We start from the raw sequence: 24,324 nt of genomic DNA on the forward strand, positions 1-24,324 counted from the left end.
AAAGACATTATGACACTGGATTGACACTTGAGTTATAACTAGAGGCATATCGAATCACTTGTTTCACATCTCACCCAAATAAGTCGTAATGCTGTCAGATGAGAGTTACATGCTATTTTTGATTTAAGAATAATAAATGTGAGCCATGAAACAATACAGAAACATTCATCATACATTTTTATTATAAGCACTTAATGAGACTAATCTAATTATCATCGTCTTGAACCTCCTTTATTGCTTTAAAGACGTCCAATGAATCCAAGCTTGGGGCCTGCATCACCGTCATGATGCAATACACTCAAATGAATAGAAAATTATAGAAAATGATGAACTTCATGCCCTCTTTGTACCTCCCACTCTCCAACACATATTTACATGTTCTCCTCCCAAACCAACCTGTCCAGCATCAGCAGGGAAGTTGGGTATTTAAACCCGGTAACATGAAGCAACTTAAAGGATGAGAGTGATGTCGAGGGCGGTGTATTCTCATGGTGTGAGGCACATATTGGTGCTATACTTCACACTAACTGCTGCCGCTGTCATCAGTAATGACACCAATGGGTCTCACAAGCTGATCATCGGCTTCCAGGCCCCCTGGAATATGTCCTTCCCCTTCAGCGCTCTGCGGCTGGGCTCGGCCATACAGATAGCCGTGGAGAAGGTGAACACCAATCCCTCCTTCCTGGGGAACTACAGTCTGGATTTTGTGTACATGGATACAGACTGTAATCCCAAAGTTTCCCTGGGAGGATTCATCCACCAGGTGTGGACAGAAAATGTGTCGGCGCTATTTGGTCCAGCATGTCCTGAAGAAGCCGAGGTATGATTCATGTGATGGGGAAATTGATCATTCATGCATTAGATTGTTTTTTTGTGTTACTTTTTTTAGAGCTTAAAGGCAGTGGTAAAAAGTAACTAAGAGCATTTACTCACATACTGTACATAAGTAGTCCTACAACTTATATGTATTTATGTACGTTTATCTGACAACTTTAGTTACTTTTCAGATTAAAATTTTAAATAAAGTAAAACATGCTATATTGTTACTTTAAGTACTTTGTGTTGCCAAGACTTTTATACTTTTACTTACGTAAAGTTTTGAATGCGGGACTTTTACGTGTAACAAAGTATTTCTACACGGTAGTAATGTTACTTGGCACTGGCCAGTTTATTAGGTACAATCATGCAAAACTTGGGAGAAAACTGAAGAAATACTGTAGTTGCACTGAGCTAAATCTAATGCAGTCTAATGCAACAATCCTGCAATAAATCCTCCTTTCATGAAGGTTATAATGTTCAGTTTTTGTTAAAACAGTTTAAGAGAGGTGACTCAACTTTAACGTAAGATATAACTTTATTCATCCTGAGGGAAATTGTTGTTCAGCAGTTTCAGTAGAAAGTAAGTTTAAAGTGCAAATATAAAATATCATACAGCTGCAAATCCAAAATATTATGAGAAGTATAATATAGCTATTTATGTACAATATGGGATCGGAAGAACCAATAAGCGTATATGGTTAATTCTAAATGTTCATGATTATGTCCGTGATATTGCACGTAATGTCCCATAAATAAGAAAGTTGTAATGATTGATTGATCCACGGATAGACAGTTATTGGGAGATAAAGAGAGAGATTAAACAAATCAGCAGAAATGGAGGCTGGAGCCACTCAGCACCTCATGTCTCTGCTGTCCATCTCTCGACATGAAGTGGATGAGTTGTGGAGTTTGACTGATACAGGAAGAAAGGATTTCCTGCATCGTGGTGGTATTCTACTGCCGAAGTTGTGGTGCTGTTATTTTGTCCACCCTATTTATCTAAATCAGTGTAGGCTAAATAACAGAAATACACTGTTAGCCCTTGCTGTAATTTTTACAATAAAATACCACACAATGCCCAGTAAACCTATACCATAAAACATCTTTACAGTTAGTTACTGTAATTTGCAATTACAATTACAGTATCATACTGTAAACCACAACTACAGTAGCAGTACAGTTTTACTGTAAAGCACATTCACAGTAAAGCTTTTTTTTGTAAAACATAATTGCAGTAAAGAAAGAGAGAGAGAGAATTAAACAGCACCACAAACCACATCCTCCAAAATCAGCATATCATCAACAGGATCAGAACGGTAATTATAGAAGATCTAATGCTTTTCATGGAGGGTTTTTTTTGTGGTTTACAGGATCATCTTCAAACATTATTTCACATGCTTTCCAGGTCACAGGTCTCATTGCATCCACATGGAACATCCCCATTTTCGGCTTTGTGGGACAATCCTCCAAAATGGACAACAGTGATATCTACGATTCCTACATCAAAGTTGTGCCACCTCTTAAAAGAAGCTCGGAGGTCCTGGTGAAGACCCTGGAGTTCTTCGGATGGAATCACATAGCGATGATTGGAGGGGGATTGGAATCAAACACTTGGGACAAAGTTGACGCTTTGTGGAAAACCTTTGAGAATCCGCTGAGAGACAAATTCAAGCTGGCTGCTGCGGTCAAGTTTGATACCAGCAATCCTCAGCTGGTTCATCAACATGTTAAGTTCATCTCAACAGTCGCCAGAGGTAAGAAGGAAAGTAGTTTTTGGCTTTTGAAAACCACATATGACCAAATTTTTTTTTACCAATGATTTGGCTACTAAATGTGTCCTGTTGTTCTATGACCCTCCGTACACCAGTGATTTTGATTCTAACAAACAGCAAGGACTCTATGGCTCTGTTGCTGGAGGCGGAGCGTCAGGGTCTGATGAATGGTGACTACATGTTCTTCCTGGTGCAGCATTATGAGGTCAGTGGCAGTGTGGTGAGTAAAAATGTCCATACAGCAGGTACACATATATTCAGTTGAGGTAAGTTGTTGCTGCACCATTAGGAATAATCCAAACTCTATAATAGTATAAGGACTAAAAAATATATCAAATGTATTATCTTCCATCTTTCCTGAGCAGGATAACTTGTGGAAATATGCCCTGAACAGCAGATTTAACCAAGGTGCCATAAGTGCTTTTGACATGACCTTCATCATCGGCCAGAAATCCTACGACGGCTACGAGTATTATGACTTCTTTGAGCAAGTTTTTGAAAGACTAAAAAGACACCCGTTTCAGAGCAACCTGACATCTGCAAAAGAGGTTAGCATTCATGTATCAATGAGATGTTGGAACACAACATTTATTCAGCTAAAAAGTCAAATCACAGATACAATCATTTTATTTCTGTAATTTCAGGTTAGCCCGTACTCTGCCTACCTGCACGATGCAGTGCTTCTTTATGCGATGGGCCTGAAGGAAGTCCTCAAAGATGGCAAAGACCCTCATGATGGACAGCAGCTGCTGCAGAGATTAAAAAATAAAAACAAAATTCGATTTAATGGTTGGTAGCTGTGTGTTCATAAAGCTTTTAACAGGGAAATTACAGAATATCTGCTCAGAAGTAAATATGGTTTTGTACCTTTAAACAGTGGCGGAGGAAGTATTTAGCATTTAGTACATGTAGTTATAACCACAGTGTGAAAATACTCCAATACAAGTAAAAATACCTGCAAGTACCAAAAGTAAACATACTCACTTGGCTTATTTCAGATTGGATTATAATTTTTTCCTATAGGTAGACTGTGACGTTAATGATGCTTAATTGGTACTAAGGGGCCCAAAGTATGCCAAGAATATAGCCACATAATATAATTTATACGTTTAGATTTATATTTTGTATTAATAAACTAATATGTAAAGTAACTAAGGCTATCAAATAAATGTAGTGGAGTATTAAGTAGCAGAAAATGGTAATACTAAAGTAGTAAGAATTGTACTTAAGTAGAGTGCTTTAGTAAATGTACATAGTTACTTTAAACCACTGGTTATCATTGCAGGTGCCTCTGGACTAGTCCACTTTGACAACGAGGGGGAGAGAAATGTGGACTATTCCATTTATGACCTGCAACACGTGGGAGACATCAATAAATTTGTACCCATCCTCCATTTTGACAGTCAGACCAAAGCTGTCCGGTAAACTATGCATATAAATAAATATACCATCAAACGATCTAGCTTTCTTACATTTTGGAGAAATCACATCAAAAAATGTCCTTTCAGGCCAACGTCTATGTTTGCTTCTGTGGTCTGGCTGAAAGGAAGACCTCCCTCTGACAAACCAGAATGCGGTTTCAACAATGAACTCTGTGAATGGCTCACTAATGGTAAAAGTAACACTCACAAAATAGCCATTATGCAAACCAGTAACACACCAATTATCTCAGTTTTTATTTTACTTTTAGACCACTCATAACCCTCTAATGCATGAATTATTTTGTTGCACTCAAAAAAATTCTGGTACAAATAAACCAAACACTCAGGCCAAGCTAACCACCGTCAAAACTTACTGTCTTGACGGGACGCAGACATCACCCTTCTGGCTCTGCTCGTGACCTTCCCCATCATCGGTCTGCTGGCAGTTTTGTGCATCGGAGTTCTCACTCTGCAGAAGTTACGTCTCAAGCTGAGGCTCGGTGACTCCTGCTGGTGGCTGATCGATTACAGCAACATCACCATCATCAGGGATAAATCAGTAAAACTCACTAAAACAGATCAAGATTAAAAAGTGCATGAGCATGCATCTGTAGATGTACAATATGAGTGCGTTTGCGTGCCTGGCTTTGTTCTCACAGGCTTGTTGGGTGTGTTTTTGTCTCCTCCAGGGATCCCAGGGTTTATCTCTGAGCACAGCCAGACAGAGTGGGAGCAGCGGCTCTCAGTCTAATTTCTCCAACAACAGCTATGGCCTCAGGGACAAGGCAGGGAGAGAACATGTCTACACCACCATAGGTCTCTACCAGGTACCAGAGTTTAAAGTGTCACAGTGGCCATAAGTGGCAATTACAGATTAATGTTGAGAGTTACAGTATGTTTTCATATGCCAAGATACGGTCAGTGGTTTCCCTTATTGGATGTAATGTGTTTCAATATAGGGAAATCAAGTGGCCATCAAGTACATCAAGAACCATGTTAACTGTAACTTCCAGAAACCTTCCATTATCGCAGAGTTCAATTTGGTAAAGTCCCTCTATTGTTCTACAGCAACCTTTTTTTTTGGTTTATCTGCTGTCGTTTTTTTGTTTTCATTCTGATAAATGTAAAATCCAGCAACTAAAAAGAGTCATATCACAGTTTTCAGAGGAAGAAAAAAGTTTAAAGGTCCCATATTGTAAAAAGTGAGATTTCCATGTCCAGGTGCTATATCAATACTGTGAAAGTATTAAAACGCTCAATCTACAGAGAAATGCACACAGCCCGCATTCAGAAACTGTACCGTTAAACGAGCCGCCAGGACTTCTGTACAGCTGTGATGTCACAACTATACTACATATAGGTAGAAAGTGCTGCTGCCCCGGCTGCACTGATGCTGAGACACCAAGAGCGCAGATGATAAAGTCCCGGAAATGCTGACCAATCAGAGCAGACTGGTCTTAAAGAGACAGGCGTTAAAACAGAGCATTTCAGACACAAGGTGAAAACAGGTACAGTATAATTAGACAGACAATATGAGAAAAATAATGTGTTTTTTTAACAATAAAGCATGTAAACATTTAGTATGAACCTGAAAATGAGCAAAATATGGGACCTTTAAAATAACGCTGCAGAAATTATTGTTGTAATAAATAACCATTCAAATGCTGAAGATGTTATTCTTTAAGACATATTAGTGAATAATTGAAGTCGTTTTTTCCTTACTTATGAAATTTCATATTGTGCGCCTCACCATCTTGAACTCTTTAAGACAGATAAAAGAGATGAAACACGAGAACTTGGTTCAGTTCTTTGGTGTTTGCATCGAGCCGCCAAATGTCTGTTTGGTCACGCAGTACTGCAGGAAAGGCAGTCTAAAGGTCAGCATCTCAGCCTGTACTGCATGCACACACACTTCTACTTCATTTCATATAATGGTTTTAAACTGTTATAATTTACTCCAGCCCTTTTTAAACTTACATGCATTGTGTTATGTTTATCCTTTGCCATTTTTAATTTAATATACACAATGTTTTGTACAATTAACAATAAACGCTTGATTACTCAATAAACGCTGTTATTTTTTTCTGCAGGATGTTCTGAGGTCTACAGATGTTGAGCTGGAAGGAATGTTTAAGCTTTCGTTTGCTTATGACATTGTCAATGTGAGTCAATTCATTTAAGTAGCATGTCATTGCCATGATTTAATGGAGGAAGAGACACTTCAATCATTGATATAGCCTACAACGTTTCATAATGGTATTTTATAAATGATAAGGGCATATAGAAATAGTAATAAATAAATAAAAAAATGCAAGTCGTGTATGTTATTTTCTCAACATTAAGGTCTGAATGGTGTGGCAAAGCCTTCTTCACACTGCCAGAGAAACCCAACTGCCCTTCTGGGACAGTTGATGAGATACAATTCTGGTTAATTTTTGATCGGTTTAAATGTCGTCATATTTTATAGGGCTGCTCGATATGAGGAAAATATGCGATAACATTGTTGAATATTATGATAACGATATTACTTGTGATAAAATTAAAGATAAGATTTTTGACCCTTAAAACAAACACAAACTGCAGTTATAGTGCAGGGCTGTGTTTATTTTTACATTGCAATTAACAGGCCAATCCATGTTTTGAACCTGTTTATGTTTTAGGGAATGGAGTTCATTCACAAAAGTAACCTGAGATTTCACGGGAACCTGAAGCCCAGCACATGTCTGGTGGACAGTCGGCTCCAGATAAAACTCTCTAGCTTTGGCCTATGGGAGTTTAAATATGGGAAAAAAAACAATATCATCCCACTGGAAAACCCAGAAGGTTAGTAAAACGGTCATCTTAAATATATTTGCATTTATGTTTGAATTGAATATGAAGGAGAAATGTACCATAACGTGTGTGAGGTGATTTGATTTGTTGTAGAACTGTACTGGACAGCCCCAGAGCTTCTGAGACAAGTCAGTCTCCAGGTCAATGGGACGCCCAAAGCTGACATCTTCAGCTTTGCCATCATCATGTGGGAACTCATGTACAATGCTAAGTCTGGTCCGTATCATGAAGTCAACCTGGAGCCCAAAGGTCAGCATGATACAAAGCCTATTCATTCATTTTCTTTAGCCACTTATTCATTTACATAGTGGTAAATGATGTACAGCCATGCTAACAGCTCTGTGAGGCTGTCATTAGGCACAGCGGCGCTTTGAGCTAAATGCTAACATCAACATGTTAACATGCTCATAATGAGTTAAAGTTCCTGGGATTAATCCTTAGGAGGACATGGATGTTTATACCAAATTTCTTGGTAATCCATCAACTAGTTGTTGGCATTTTAGTTTGGACAAAAGTGGCGGAAGGGCCAACAATGCCACACTGCTAGCATGGCTTAAAAGACCTCAAAGCAAAATCCCAACAGTGCGATGATTCCTGCTTCTTGCTGCATGTTTTCTACAGAGATTATCATGCAGTTGCAGAAGCCTCACCAAGGTCAATACCTCCGACCAGCGCTGTCTGAGGAGCTGTGTGATGAGAACATTAATTTACTGCTGAAGGCCTGCTGGAATGAAAACCCTGACCACCGACCGCCGTTTGCAGCGATACGAAGACAGCTGCGGGACAACAGCCCAAATAGGTCAGGCCTATGACATTCTATATTCCTTGGCCATAATATGCTCCGAAATGCTGTGAGAAAATAAATTGTTCTCCATGTCTCTCCTTTGGGCCTGCTGTATGTAATATGTTTATGCACCTTAATTTGACTTACTTAATTGCTTGTTGTCATGAATTAGAAAGCATTCAGAGAGTGCACACCTTCGTTTTCTGCTTTGAAATAAATGTAGTGACTAGATACATGTGCCACATTTTCACTTAGGGACCAGTGTGTAGGATTTAGGGGGATCTATTGGCAGAAATGGAATATACTATAAGTATGTTTTCATTAGTGTATAATCACCTGAAACTAGGAATCGTGTTTTTGCTTAGAATGAGCCGTTGATATCTAAATAGGGAGCGGGCCCTGTCATTGCCTGATCCGTACTGGAAACCTAATTTGTTCAGGTCCTCTTACCTGACCAATGCGCTATCCTGACCTTAACCACCTCGGCACTGTTTTTAGGTACAGATCAGGCAGGGACAGGGTCCTCTCCCACAGAGTCCACCATGTTACACTGCCATGTTTCTACAGTTGCCTAGAAGGGGAAAAAACAAACACTGGCTCTTCATATGGCCTTTTTACATGTTTTTTCCGTTACCTGCAGTCCACCATAGGTTCTACTACAAGCTTGAAAAGGGAGGGGTGAGGGGAAGGTTATTCAGTTGGTTGCAACCTGCAACCTAACCACTAGACGCAACTAAATCCTATACACTGGTCCTTTAAGTTAGTGCAGTAGTTAAAGGGTAACTTTGGTAACTTTTCATTTGCTATTTTATTAAATTGGTCCAGTATTATGAAAGACCACTGCAGTCGATGCAGGGAAACAAGCTGCAATGTAGCGTTATTGGGCCATTGCGCACCGGCAATTTATGTCCACTAAAAGTGCTTGTTTTGCCACTGACATGCTGAGATTATTGTTCTAATTTCTAAAGGATCCTTACAGAGGTCAACCTTTTTGTTAAAGAGACCTTGTTGTTTAACATGAAACAGCCTTGAAATCGCTATTGCCAAACCCACCAGACTTCATTTAAATCCACAATTTTTTATCATCGCAAAACACACAAATCATTCAAAGTCAGAAACAGAACAAAACTATCAAAAGCAGTCTTGGTTTGTCTGTCAGTGGCAAAAACACCACTTTTAGTGGACAGAAACTGACGGTGAACATTTGCCCCTTAGGATTACATGGCAGCTCAGTTTCGCGGCTGCCAGTTACAGTGTTCACTCACTCACTTAGACACCAATGGATGGAAAAATAGGGTCCAGGTGGAAAAATACCGTAATTACCCTTTAAGAAGTCAAAAGTAAAAATGTTCATAAATGCCCATGTGTTAATGTTAAGCATTATCGAAATGAAAATGAAAATTTTAGACATTCTGTTGACTAACAAACGAACAAACTCAACCCGAACACTCCTTAAAGGAGGTGATCATGATTTTCTGTACTGTAGTCATGCAAATATCTTGGATAATATGGTGGAAAAGTTGGAGAAATATGCAAATCACTTGGAGGAGGTGGTGGAGGAGAGGACCAATCAGCTCACAGCAGAGAAGACCCGTGCGGACAAGCTTCTCTCCAGCATGTTACCAAGGTAACAGATCTATGTGCATTGAAAGCCTGTGGCTTGTTGACCTCTCCTGACACATTTCTTATTTTTTTTCATTACCTTGATTTTATGCATTATTTTATATGTGTGCAAATAAAATAAAATAAAAAAATGATCAACCCATTCAAATCATATGAGCATATGGCCGGAGGCACCGGTTGAACAGGCGTCCATGACTACATCCCTCACTTTGTCAGTGCTGGTGCTTCATTGGCCGTAGGTACATCGCTGATCAGCTGATGGCGGGGAAGTCAGTGGAGCCTCAGAGCTACGACATGGTGACCATCTTCTTCTCCGACATAGTGGGCTTCACGTCCATGTGCTCCTGCAGCTCTGCGATGGAAGTGGTGACGTTCCTCAACGACCTCTACAGCCTCTTTGACGACATCATCAAGATGTACGATGTCTATAAAGTAAGTCACACACCCAACGATTTTAGTCTCTCATTCAACTTTAATCACCAGGACAGCATGAAAAGGGAGAGAAAGGGGGAAGACATGCAGGAAACCTGCCGCAGGACCTCTGCGTTGAGGAATAAACCTCTTTAGTATATGGCCGCGCGCTCTACCAACTGAGCTACTCGGGCGCACTGTACATTGTTTTTTTAAAAGACTATAAGTAATTTTGGGAAATACACACATATCACTCTCATGTGTGTGCATTAGATATGAAGGTATAGCCAGCAGCTGGTTAGCTTAGCTTAGCATTAAGACTAGAAAACAGCTAGTCTGGCTGGCTCCATCCAAATGTAACACAATCATAAAAAAAGACAACTATAGCTTCTCTAAAGTCCACTAATAAACACATTTAATCTTGTTTTTATTGTGTAGAGATGAAACAAATGACATGTAACATGTTAATTAGTGAGCTTTAGGCAAATTGTGTTTCCTTTGGACAGAGCCAGGCTATCTGTTTCCAGTCTCTTTGCTAAGCTAAGCTAACTGGCTGTAGCTTCATTTTTACTGCACAGACATGAGAGTAGTATTGATGTTTTCATCTAACTCTCGGCAAGAAAGCCAACAAGCTAAACTAAACTATTCCTTTAAAATATCAAGATTTTCAATATAATTGCACATTGCTCTTTTGGCAGAAAAAAAACTACTTACTTTAAATCCCCCAAAAAATTGTCAGTAAAACTAAAACTGTCATCTTTGCAAGGTGGAAACAATCGGTGATGCATACATGGTAGCAAGTGGTCTACCCATCAGCAACGGCTATCAGCACGCTTTGGAGATATCTACAATGGCTCTTCATTTTCTGAGTGCCATCAAGGTCTTCAGAATCCACCACATGCCAACTCACAGTCTTGCAATCCGCATTGGGATACATTCTGGTAGGTACTTTTTTTTTTTATGCCTTTTTTCCTTTAAAAAGGTACTTGGATTAATTAAAGTTTCTAAAAAAAGGACATTCTTTGTATAGTTTCCATGTACTATTTGTTATTTATTCATATTCTTGTACATTCAATATTTTCAAGGAACCAGAAATTGTTGTAATTAAATAAAAAGTGAGTAAAAGTGACCGGCATTGTACAGGATAACTGGTTCCATCTAAGTTCTAAGTTAAGAGTTTCTAGTCCTAGTTTTTAGACAGTCCAATGGGTCCTACACACTTTCCATTAAGAACTTTGCTGAAGTTTGTACATGAAATACTTAATACTAAAGAGTTTGTTGTGGGTTTTGTAGGTCCAGTGGTTACTGGAGTGGTAGGCACCACTATGCCTCGCTACTGTCTCTTTGGTGACACGGTGAACACGGCCTCTCGCATGGAAAGTAACAGCTTACGTAAGTGAAGTCACGCCGTTGCAGAGGCTTTTCACAAAAGGGATTGTTGTCAATGTAGGGAACCCCAGTATAGTTTGAGTGAAATATCTTGACAACAGTTCGATGGGTTGCCTTTAAAATTGTGTACAGTCATTCATGGTCCAAAGAGGATGAATCCTCTGACTTTTCCTCGAGCGTCATCATTATGACCAAATATTTGCAAAACTACTTACATTCTCCTTAACTACAGCTGTACTTTTAATGCAAATCAGCAACTGTTAGCATGCTAACATGTTAAACTAAGATGGTGAACTGGTAAATTTGACCTGCTAAACATCAGCACGTTAGCATCGTCTATGTGAGCGTACCGACTTTAGCATTTAGCTCAAAGCATCGCCGTGTCTGAGATCTGTGGAGGTTGGAAGCTGCCAAAATCAAAAATTAATAATTGACTCTATAAATATATGAATGTGCCATTAAATGTTCCAAACATAATATTAAAAATAAATGTAGCCATTAATAATTGAAAACGTGATACTGATGACAAATTGATATTTCTGTTTTAATTTGCTTCTTTATTTACCCTAGTATTAATCCTATTAATTATTATTTTTCTATTTAATTATTCCTGTCATTTCTTTATTTGTGATTATTTTTGCATTTATTATTTATATATGCATTTATTAGTTTATTTATTTTAATATTTATTTTTAATGTTTGACACTCTTCTGTATATTTACAGCCCTGAGGATTCACATATCTCAGTGCACTGCGGACATTTTGGTCCAGGCTGGATCATTTGAGCTGGAGGAAAGAGGGGAAGTCGAAATTAAGGTGACTTAAGAATCTGCATGTTTTAGGTTTTTTTTCACCAATAAGATATACAAACTATGGTTTTGACCAGTGTGTGTTTGTGTCAATGACAGGGTAAAGGATCTCATAAGACCTACTGGCTGCTGAGCAAGGAGGGATTTAATCCTCCTCTTATTACTCATAGCCCTCCACCAGCTGACAGTCTCAAACTACAAACAGAGGTACAGTTAACTTTTTCTTTAAAGACAGCCATCAGAGACCCTGTCTATAACAGTCTATTTTCAAGCACAGTTAGTATGTAGTATTAAATGTTGGTGTATTTTCACCTGTATTTGTTATATCTCTGCTCAAGAAACTGGGAATGGCCAGAGCTGCTGAGAAAAGGACGCAGAAAACTGTGGCCAAAACTACGATGACTATGACTACAGTGCACACTTAAAGAACAACGAGACATTCGGACCAGATTTTGGACAAAGGAACATCTGAAAAGAATAATTCAGTAGGTTTCACAGAATGCAAAATTACTTGTAAAGAGGAGACAAAATGTGGACAGAGACTGGAGTGATAATATATAAAAAACTGTAGAGCTGAGAACCTGGATTACAACAGACTCTTGCAAAAAGCCAAGTTCCCACTACAAGACTTTCAAAGTCGCCAATTTTCTGTACTTTTCACACCACTCAACTTGCTCTGTTGTTGTCTTGTTTTCAGACTGCCTTTTGTCATGATGGTCCAAAGTCACTAAATGTGTTGCTAGTAGCTTTTTGGAAATTAAGTTGCTAAGAGGGTCACCAAGTTGGCATCAATGCCAGGAGGAATCCTCGAGTCTAGTCTCTACACTACGTTTTGTCACGAAAACACACGTGAGAAGTGACAAGGGACATGGCGTAATACCATACACGAGACAGGGTTTTTGGATGTCCGCTAGAAACAAGCGCTGCATATTGTCGGTGGCTGATTTGCAGGGATGAAGCAAAGAAGAAAAAGAAAGATTTAGACAGGAGCTTTTAGGAGGCGTTGTCGTTGACACACATGTTCACAAATCAGCCTGTTTCCACACGTCTCCTTACTATTTATAGCCTGTTTTCTCAACGTGCAACAACAACTTTGGTCAATGTGTCACATGCAACACATACAGTAAATTACAGACGACCCCCAGACGAAAATTAGAGCAAAGTCTCAAGAGCAGACTCTCGAGTGGTTATATAGAATAGATAGAACATTAAAAACTGTTCATGGCGTCATCCTGCAGCCAGCTCCCGTCGGCTGCTCATTGTGTCCCGGGACCCGATGAACACATAGCTAAAAAGCAAAAACGTCTCTGCAGGTACCGGGGGGACTGGGTAGGGAAATACCCCTGGATTACTGCAGTTTTACGTGATGCAAACAAAGCGTTTTGCAATGTATGTAGGAAGGAGTTTGGTATTTCACATGGGGGGGGGGAGTCAGAGGACAGGCTGCATGCTAGCAGCAAACTACATATAACTATAACAGCACAACTACAGACCAACACTTTGTGTTTGTTTTATTTGTTTCATAATGACACTTGAGTTCATGATTTTAATGATTTTTTATTTGTATTTTCGGGTTTACATGACAGACAGTTGAATTCCTGAATAAAAATAATAAATCATTTTGGTGCAGAGTTTTGAAATCGATGCCCCCCCATTCTCATCTGGTCACCTACCCCTCCCTCTGGTTTCCCTTCAGCCCGTGTCTTGTGCTCTCATTGGCTGTAGCTCCCCAGACAATATCCTGACAGCTCCAGATATTTCGCCTGCTAGATATCTGGAATGTGAGGCGCCAGCGAGCCTCTCGTCTCGTGTTTTTGAACAGTTCACACATCACGCTCGAGCATCGTGCACTTGTCAAATTGGTTTTGAAATATATGTTCTAGAATCTGAATAAATATCAAAGTATGCTTAGACATCTGATTTATGTTTATTGTGTTGCTGCAATGTAGAGAGTCTGATTTTAATTTCTGGATTGAATAAAATAGTTTATTTATTTACCAACATTGTGAGGATTCCCGGAAGAGGTTTTTAAGGTTTGTACATCATTAAAAACAAAAGGGACAAGGATCTTCTCTTTAAAAATGTCAATTAATCTTTATTGGAGAAAGCAGTGAAGCAATGCATGTGACATTTTAAAAGTTTATCCAATAAATGTGCTAATTACATATAATATCTGTGTGCGATAATGATTTGAGTGTGGGTTGGCATGAAGATGAGTTTTTACTACATTTTTGATCCATTCACTAAATCACAACATGTGTTTATGAGGACCGCCAGCAGGATGAATAGTGAAGTGCCTGTGGTGGAAAAAGGCAAAGAAAATACAGATTGGATCAAATGTCGATGAAAAGCCAACCTTCAACAGGATTAGCCGAGCCGTAGGTAGCACTGACTTCATGTTCTCTCAATTTTGTGACTTGAAGGTCAACAAATAATTTAATAAAGTATTTTCCCATCAGTTAAGGAAGAAAATATACCGTGATTGAACATTAACTGAATGAACTAAATATCAGTAGTTATAAAATCCTGGCCACGGCTCTAAATATTAGACTTCAAATACAATTTCAATCACAGTTATCATTGAATCACATTTGTTTACCTTTTATGTGTCCATTATTGGAGGAATCAATTCCTGTCAAGAGATATAGACATCATAATACAAAATAAAAGCTTATACAGTAAAGACAAAAAAAACAACATATAAAGTACCTTGAATTGAACAGTCAGCTATTGGAGTCTCTTAATTTGAAAGAGGGGAAAATAGCAATGCTACAGTTTGCTATTTATTATTTATTTAAAGTCCCCCAACAGTTTTTTTTTTTTTTATTGTAACTTCACCTGGATGTTTGACTTTTACTGAGCAGAATGATGTTAAGGGCAGCGTTTTTAAACGTATTGAAACTTTGGAATGGATGTTTAATATTGTGAGAAGTTCAAAACCCCTCCGGATGTATAGGCAACATGGGGGTACTGTATTGTACCTTTAATGTGAAACTCGGCAGTAAGGATCCCTCCACTTGGCTCTGCCTCCGATGACAGACTTCTGACAGAGCAGGGGGCCTTGAGGAAAGAGAAAAGGAGGAAAGAGTTTCATTTTTGTCATATTAAACTAAGAATAACCATAACATCCCAAACCGATTGGGAGGATAAACTTCTGTTAAACTCCTATTAAAGTTGAGGTTGTTCACTGTACTCTTCTTCATATTATTTCCTCCCTCCCACTCTTTACAAGCAACCGACCAAATAGCACAATTAAAACATTCTCCATTATAAGTAGAAGTCCTGCATTAAAAATTCTACAAGTAAAAGTACAGATGTGTTATCACCTAAATGTACTTTAAGTATCAAAAGTAAACATACTCATTCTGAATTAAAATATCCCCTATGGCTGATAAATTATTACATAAGACATTATTCTTGCATCAGTGCTTTGGCAGGGTTTTAGTTGACTGAGGTGGAGCTAGCTTTAACTATACACAGTTAGATAGTTCAGTGGTTCCCAACCTTGGGGTGTGAGTCCCTCCAAAGGGTCACAAGTTAAATCTAAAGGGGTCATGAGATGATTAATGGGAGAGAAAAGAATACAAAACAACCACAAAACGACTCAAATCTATATTCATTCTTTGGACTTTTCTCTAATTGTTGGTATTGCTGTGACAAATTGGGTAATTATACCTCTTCTGAAGTTTAACAATTTGAATTAGCTAAAACTCCCAAGCCATAAGAGGTTGGTAACCACTTATTGAATTAAAAGCTTTTCATATGTTTAAAAAAAACAAATGGAAAACATGAATCTAATAAAGTAAATAATGCTGTCATGGCTTGGATTTTGCCTCATTTGTACATTGCGTTGGACAAAAGTGTCTGCCATATAATTACATTTCAATGTAAATGGAGTAAAAAGAACAATATTTACCTCTGAAATGTAGTAGAAATGCGTAAAAGTATTAAGTAGCAAAAAATGGAAATACTCATGTTAAGTACTTGATTAATGAACCTCCTTACTCTCCACCACTGGAAACTGATGCCATATAATCATAACACATACTGTATGTGATATTTCTAAAGGGGAGAAGTCTGATTGTAATTGGAGAGAAAAAAAGAAGATAAGTCAATAGAGTTTCACAGTGGTTTGATGTTGGATATGATATCAAAGTGTTGTACTCACTGGCTGACAGACGAGCCTCTCTCCGTCACAAACCTGGACCTCACAGTGAAGCCAGACGGTGGAAACCTTCTCCAGCCGTTGGAAGCGGAAAGAGTTGAACTTGAACATGGAGCGGCTGTCTTTGGCGTTCTCGAAAATAGTCACAGTGTGGTCGGAGGAGCAGCTGTTGGAAGACAAAAAACTGTTTAACCTACAGTTCTGCTGGAGAAGTATTCTTTCACATTCAACTATATCTACTATAGTCTATACTAGAGGTGTGAATCTTCACTGATCTCCGGATTCGATTACGATTATCATGTCTTCGATTCGATATCTCAATGCATCACGATGCGTCAAATACATTTTTCTATTAAAGCCATATAGGATATTTAATTTATAGCTTTTCAAGCTTCAAAAACAAAACATTCTGCAGTGCTCTAATACTAAATAAATTGGATACATAAAACTACAGCACTGAGCACATGGCTCTTCCTGAATGTGCAAAACATAACAGAATATGTAAACAGAAAGGTTGTTAGGCCTACATTAAATTGTAAACAGAAATAATCGATTATGGCCCGGCTGATTATCGATGCAGCATCGTCCATGTCCACGATCCGATGCATCGATTATTTGATTAATTTTAACACCTCTAGTCTATATCCACAACGTTCCACTTCCGGGATTGTTCAGGTGCTGCCGGAAAGTCCGCCGGATGTCCGTTACCTTCCACTTTCTTTATGTTGGCGTTCTAAACTCCGGTGGATTTCTGAGGACTATGGTTAACTGCTCCTCAGATCTCTGCAGGGTAAATCCAGACAGCTAGCTAGACTATCTGTCCAATCTGAGTTTTCTGTTGCACGACTAAAACAACTTTTGAACGTACACGTTCCACCAAAACAAGTTCCTCCCCGAGGCTATTTTGCAGAGGCGCCGTTGCTCTGTGTGGCACTAAGCGCCGCCCAAGATGACTGTGATTGCTTTAAAGAAATGCCAATAAACCAAGGCACGTTTTTCTCCCATCCCGGAATGCTGTGTGGACTAGCCAGAACGTCCTCCGCAACGCTGTGGAGGAAGGTCTGGCAATGTGAGACTAACTACACTGTAAACATCATACAGGATTTTTTATTACAACTCGGAGGAATTAATTACATTAAAACACATGGGCAGACTAAACAAATGATTCAAGTTCATATAGTTAACTCAGTTTTGAGGCAGAAGGGGACTTTATATTTTACTTTGTACCTGTTAATGATGAGACTCCACCTTTTCTTGTCTGTTGAGTAAGGAGTAGGAGTGGCCCAGCAGTTGTTTATAACAACTTTGAATCTGAGAGGTACAGCAAATGACAATAAAAACATGGGTTAGAAATCGAGCGGTATCCACCTGCACAGGAATATGACGATAGAAACTCACTTATGTTTCCGGCTTGTTTTCTCTGCTTGTTTGTTTGTCTGTCTGTCAGCAAGATTATGGAAAACCCACTGACCAGATTTTCATGAAAATTGGTGGAATGGTGTAGCATGGGCCACGGAAGAACCCATGAAATTTTGGAGCAGAACTGAACTATGGGGCGGATACACAAATTATTTATCACTTTCATTAACATAGCAAGATGGGGCATTTGTGCCCCATTCATGTGGTGGCGGAATAATGGGAAAAATGAGTCCCCGACTGGGAAAATTCCCACTGCATTAACATCGTGGGATAGAGCATGCCTCCGTGGAGAGCTGCGCTCTCCGAGTGCCCTTGTAGTTACACTTAACATTTTATATTTTGTACTTTACCTAATATTGTCATTCTGTTTCTCCATACTGTAATCTTCCTAATGCTTCCTCTGTCTACTCTGTATACAGACATGTACTGCATGTCATTCCATTTGCACGTGAATATACTTGTATGAATACAAACATAATCTTGAAGTATCTTTAGGGAAAATGTGTGTCAATAAACCTGTTACTTAGTCCTTTTGCCTCGATGCCGATGAAGACTTCAGAGCCGATCTCAGAAGTGTCGATCACATAAGGAGCGTCCTTGGCATACAGGAACTTTGAATTCTACAAATTATATAGTAAAAGTATGACCGTAACAAGTCGTAATCGTACACCAAATAACTTTTAATTATACCTTTATTTTTCCAGACAGCCATTTCGCACAAGATTTTTTAAAGCAACACTAGAGAACATTTCCCGCTTCGGTCCCCCTACAGGTTGGAAGCGGAATTGTCCATTACATTACATTGTCCAGTTCATTTGAACTACAGATCTGCTACCCGATCTGGCAAACTTGCATAATGTAATGTAATGGACAATTCCGCGTCCAACCTGTAGGTGGACTGACGCGGGAAAAGTTACCTAGTGTCGCTTTAAACAACATGTCTAGAAAATTGCATGATTGCATTCAACATGTTACTTCCACAGGAGAAAATGAATCTGTGAGCGGCTACTCACCGTGAACACATTCATAGACAACTGTGATCTAAAAGTGCCTAAACTCCCGTTGTTGACATAAACTGTAGCCACTCTGGAAAAAGCAGAGGGTTTAGTAAAAACACTGCAAGTCATTGGGTTAGAATGCACTTCTCTTCCGCACAGTAACTGTGGTTGCCTCGTGTCTTGGATTGATGCTTACCTTTGACTGAACACTGCGTTATTTACAAGGTAGGCTGCTCGGTACACGCAGTTGAAGGTGTAGTTGACTGGCTGGTTTCTGACTGTGAGCGACGTATCGTTGGACACGATGGAGTTATAGAAGACGTACTTGGGGTCTTTGCCGGGCATGTACTGTGGAGAAAAATCAACATCAGAGGGAATATGAATTCAATAATCAATAATTGTTTATGTTAAAAGGTTAAAACGTGCATACGAGACAGAAACTTAAAGGGATAGTTCAGATTTCTTTTAAGTGGTTAAAGGTGCTGTTTGTCTGTCAGCAGGATAACAGAACAACCACTGGCCCCATCTTCATGAAAGTTGCTTGAATGGTTTAGCATGGGCCAAGGAAGGACCCATTACATTTTGAAGCATATTCGAATCATGGGCCGGATACAACAATTATTTTTCACTTTCATTAAAGGCCCTGAACACCCACACAGGTGTTTATAGTTAATGTGGCTGATTGGACCTTTTCCAGGACTGTGTGGGTGTGGTTAGACTGAGTGACTGACATCTTCCTGAGTCCACTGTTTGTGTTGTTGCACCTGTTAGGGCGGGACAAATGACACCTTTATCATCCTTGTTGTTAGAAAGAATTTGTGACTTAATAAGTTCCCATCAAAGCTCCGGCCCACCTTCAACCTGAAAAGAGTCTAATCAGCCAGAATAACTGACAACACCTGTGTGGGTGTTGAGAGGCTTTCGATGTTAAACATGTTTGGCTATGTCCTGGATCTTCACAATCCTACCTACAGCACCTTTCATGTGGTGTCGAAATAATTGGAAACATGACTTCCTGACTGGGAATTCACACTTTTGTTAACATTACGTGACAGAGCATGCCTTGGCTCTCCGAGTGCCTTTTGTGGTTTGCTGTCTGTTTTCATTTTCTTGTATTTTTCCTCCTCTCTTTCTTTTTTCTTTGTTACTGTCTTGATTTTATTTATTTTTTCTTTAAAATGACTTGTTGCTGTATTGTAGGCATTACCATGTACACTGAGCTTATATTTAATTGCCATAACCTGAGAAACAGGAACATTGTTTCTGGTTTTCAAACATCAATGTTCATTGTTTGAAGCACCACAAACTAATTCCATTCACCTTCTTTATATTGGGGTAGTGGCAAAATCGTCAGAGGAAGATGTATGAAGCTGGGCAAATTAATAATACATTTTAAAAAAAAATCCTCTCCATGGCTAGATACTACAGTTATTGTGACCCTCACCTCAGACTGCGTGCCGCAGTACGAGTGGTTTTTGGGTGTCAGGTCTGGGATGATGAAGCGGTAGTAGCCTGGGCTGTGTATCCCAGAGTAACAGACTCCACCCAGAGACAGCTGGTCAATCTCCCAGCCGTAAGGACACTCTGGGATGTTGGCAATGATGGCGTTGGGGAAACATGACACCATAACATAGTCTGAAATAAGACACAATCAGAGGGACAAACTTGAATCATTATTTAGCCTCTTCACTATTAACACTTTAACATGTTGCCAATAACTCCCTTATTACACTCAATATTTTGTCATGTACTTATTTTTATTTTTTTTTACTTAATATTGTCTTTTTTTTCTCCATATTGCAATTTTAGTTAATGTACTCTGTATATAGAGACTTACTGCATGTGACATTTCTCCATTTTTTTCAGGTTAAAGTTTTTTTGTGAAGCTTTTCCTCAACCAAATCGAGGGTGTCGTACATTGTACAAAAATACATTACTTGACTTCAGTATGTTAATGGAGCATTACATCTTGCATTAGTCAAACTTCCAATCAATCTGACAAATGACAGCTTGAATAACACGGGATCTGCAGGATGTTTTGTGAAGGTAACATGAAACAAGCACATAATTAGCAACTAATCTGTGTACAGTTGTGATGTTACCTGCTTTTTGGGGAGAGCATGTCCACGCAACAGGCAAAAGCATCAATAACGCACTGACAGAAGCCATACTGTGATGCTGCGGAGAGATTTAAGAAGTTAGCAATGAGAAAATATTCAACATATAATGAATATAGTCATTAAAAAAAAACACTCACCTGTAGAGGAAAAACACCTTTGAATAGTCTAATGTCAGAGGATCTTCAGTCTTCAACAAGCTACCAACACGAGTGACTCCAAAACTAACATCTTGACAACTGGAGGAGGTATTTTATACCATCACAGGTGAGGGTAATCTACTTCTCCCCCGTCTCCACTTCTCCCCTCTGGCAGGTTTAAGAGCTCTATTGTGAAGCTGCGCACAAAAGCTCTCTGTGCTGCTCGGACATTCACTTTCAAATGACTAGCGTCTCACAGGATTACCACTCAAGGTGCTTAAAGTCACCTTTTCTAGGGAAAGGCATACAGGGAAATGTGTCAATTGTATGCAGTGAATACCAAACAGTTATAACTTTAGGAGGATATGTATTTCATATATCATTTGCATGATTATTGTGGCAGAGGAAGACGACTTCACACCTTCAAGCTTAATATCGAGCCCACAGACTCACATTGTGTAACCAGACAACTTAAGACTGACTGTTCCGAGTAGATTTGTAGCTTCTTCTTTTTTTACCCTGTTACAGTTTACATAAACTTATAATTACAAAATGTCTTCATTCGTTTCTTTAATTTCACAAGTCATCATTGTATCATTAAACACAATTTCAGAAGGTACAATGATCATATGTAGGCCGCGTGAAATGGGGAACCTCAAATAAGCTGCTAAAAGCTTTTCGGAGGGTGCCCGATATTTTAAAACGTCATATATTTGTTTCTTTCCTGATCAGTGCCAAAATACTGTAGGAATTGGTATGATCATAGATAGAATCCTTTATTTAAAGCAGAAGTTTGACTATTTGGGAAATACCCTAATTTGGTTTCGGCTGGAGAGTTAAATGAAAAGATTGAAACCATTCTTGTACGTTTGATGTGAAGCTTAGCATAAAGACTGGAAACAGGAGGAAAAAGCTAGCCTCGCTCTGTGTAAAGGCTCTGACACACCAACCCGACGGCCGACCTTCGGCAGAAAAGGACTGACTGCCTCCCCGAGTTGGTCAAAAAAGTGCCTCGGAACACAACGAAGCGACGCCGACTTGAGCGTATGTTCTGCGAGTGCGCGAGATGTAATACGTCTCCATAACAGCAGGCGGCGCTAATCTGTATTGTCGCCCAAAAAATGAAAACCGGCAGCTGATTGGACGAATGCGTCACGTGGGTCTGGCTTCTCCTGAATTTCATAATGGCGGCTCGTTCGGAATACAATCTCATATTTCACGAATATAGTTTCTGAAAACATTTTAAGCGAGAAATAGGCCATACAGTTGCTGAATCTGTCTTCATTTCAGATCGACAAAGGTCAGTTTAAAAGATTTTCGTCAGATTTTGAGAGGCGTTAGACACGCTCATCCTGCTCCGGGTTAGCACTCCACCAATCAGATTGGTCATTGAGTCCGATTGCCCGCCATCCGATTCAACATGTCAAATCGGCCCAAATGAAGGCCGACGACTCCTCCGACTGACGACGGCACGGAACACACTGAACAGACTAGAGTCACCGACCTCGCCAGCCTGTCCGACGGCCGATAATCGGGTTGGTGTGTCAGCGCCTTAAAGGTAACAATATCCGTCTACCAGCTCACTGATTAAAATGCTATATCGTGTTTGTTTAATCTGTACAAATACTGAAGTGTAAAAAAAAACTAACAAACTATTTCACTGTTTTACTCTGACTATTTCTTGGCTGAAACTAAAATTGTCCGACACGTAAAACGACATTTTTACACTTTTTTTTTTTTTTTTTTAAGATTTTAACAACAAGACATAAGAGAACTTGAGGCACAGAGAAACAGACGTCCCTGTTTCTTCAATTAGTCCTCTTGGTCAAGCAGGACAAAATGTTCAGGAACAGAACACCATTTAAGAAGCTTAATAGTGCAAACAGACATGTATAGATACCTTCAAAAAGTGATGGCAGTTCAGATAAGAGGAGGCTTACACTAGTAACTAGTGTTCTTAAGCGGAGATGATAGGCCTGTGTTTTGCAGCATTCAGTGATATAAGGTTTCTCACAGTCTCGTGCGATTAGATATCACCTTTGTCTCGTCAGCCTAAGGTATGTGTGTGAAACGTGTGTCCTCATTGGCCTGTTTACATCATTTTTATCAGTTAATAACATGCAGCCTAAAGCCTCAGTAGCTTTAGTTTGAAGTGTATTCAGCTGACAGTTTGTCATGTTTTATCATCTGTTCTGAATCAACTTTTTTTAAAGCTATAGTGCGTAGTTTCTGTCGCCCCCATGAGGAATTCTAAGTAATGACAACAAAACTGTCGGAGCGTCCACATGATACAAGGCTTCCGTGATCACACTCCCCCCACCCCTCGTCCACGCAACTGCTAGTATGCAAGGAGGACACGGAGGATTAAAAAACATGATGGAGTCTTCAGAAGAGGTCATTATCTTCACTCGAGTTTCTGCGCGGGAAAGTCACCGGATGACACAATCTTCTGAACATAGTCATACTGAGAAACACAGAGAGAGCTGTGTGCAGATGATAGTCTTAATTAGCTTTGTAGCAACTCATTTGACAATGGCTTGAATGAAACGGACATTCATTAATATCAAAAAGTTATGCACTGGGAGCCTGGATGGCTCGGTTGGTAGAGTATATATATATATATATATATATATATATATATATATATATATATATATATATATATATATATATATATATATATATATATATACATACATACATACATATACATACAACATACACACACTCTTTTCTTTAAGAACATAAGGCTAATATATATATAGAGGTTTGCACCTTAACGCAGCGGGCCCGGGTTCGACTCCGACCTGCGGTCCTTTACTGCGTGTCATTCTCCCCCCCTCTCTCTATCCCCTTTCATTCCTTCAGCTGTCCTGTCAATGGAGGCCTAAAAATTCCCAAAAAATAATGTTAACAAAAAAAATTGTGCACTAAAGCTTTAAGAAATTAAAATGGCTGGAAAACAGAAGTTGCTCAAGGGAAAGCTAAATATGCCTTCGATGCACCAATAAAAGTTAGAAATCTTTCTTGTTTTTACCATGCACTTCCATTCCAAAACCTCCGTGCAAAGACTTAATGATGAGAGCTGTAAAACGATAGCAAAGAGGTTAGACACTAATGTCCTTCACAGAACAAATCAAGTCACCCAGCAATTGAAGGGGCAAACTGCAGACGATTAGCATGTCAATGGAGCGACGGGGGAGTTTGCAAGGAAGATACCGATCTGAGAACGGGTCAGGAGACAGCTAGCATTACAGCATCTGGTGGATGCTAACAATCAGGAGCCGCCAAGACTCCACCATGTTAGGTAACTGCGGCCTGCGGTCCAAGAAACATGCTCAGTGTGTCCACTTTGAGCTTTAAAGTGATACTGCACCCAAAATCTATCTTTTGAATGTAAAATGTATACTAAATGTTAAAGTAGCTTCTCAATGCAAAACATGAGGCCACAGTCAGCTTCGATCAAATTCAGCAACTAATGGATTCTGATTGTGTCTAAATGTAACAAACAAACAAATGTCTGAGAAAAGTATCAGAACTTCTTAAACCACTCCTGCAGCGTGATTCCCTTCTTTAATGTCCATTATATGTGCCAAACACAATGTGTGTGCCCAAATGTTTTTGG

At 39.3% G+C, this 24,324-nt stretch overlaps 2 protein-coding genes across 2 annotated transcripts; one reads left to right on the forward strand and one right to left on the reverse strand.

The window, feature by feature from the left end:
• Window positions 1-466: 466 nt before the first annotated feature.
• On the forward strand, window positions 467-12,285 carry gucy2g (guanylate cyclase 2g). Its single transcript, XM_078279945.1, has 22 exons — window positions 467-820; window positions 2,225-2,573; window positions 2,687-2,811; window positions 2,957-3,139; window positions 3,236-3,380; window positions 3,877-4,012; window positions 4,100-4,203; window positions 4,405-4,571; window positions 4,702-4,839; window positions 4,972-5,055; window positions 5,785-5,889; window positions 6,103-6,174; window positions 6,673-6,835; window positions 6,938-7,093; window positions 7,466-7,643; window positions 9,115-9,255; window positions 9,491-9,683; window positions 10,429-10,603; window positions 10,956-11,054; window positions 11,776-11,867; window positions 11,960-12,067; window positions 12,199-12,285. Exons 1-22 carry the CDS (start codon window positions 467-469, stop codon window positions 12,283-12,285), a joined length of 3,354 nt encoding a protein of 1,117 aa, XP_078136071.1.
• Window positions 12,286-14,083: 1,798 nt separating this feature from the next.
• tectb (tectorin beta) lies at window positions 14,084-20,611 on the reverse strand. The gene is made up of 9 exons (XM_078278669.1): window positions 20,545-20,611; window positions 19,887-20,077; window positions 18,639-18,790; window positions 18,458-18,530; window positions 17,961-18,064; window positions 17,253-17,336; window positions 16,029-16,191; window positions 14,842-14,920; window positions 14,084-14,157 (listed from the first exon to the last, which is right to left on the reverse strand). The coding sequence occupies exons 1-9, from the start codon at window positions 20,609-20,611 to the stop codon at window positions 14,084-14,086; spliced, it is 987 nt and encodes a 328-aa protein (XP_078134795.1).
• Window positions 20,612-24,324: the final 3,713 nt, after the last annotated feature.

Source organism: Sander vitreus, chromosome 21 (genome assembly GCF_031162955.1).
Source record: "Sander vitreus isolate 19-12246 chromosome 21, sanVit1, whole genome shotgun sequence".
NCBI classification, from domain to species: Eukaryota; Metazoa; Chordata; class Actinopteri; order Perciformes; family Percidae; genus Sander; species Sander vitreus.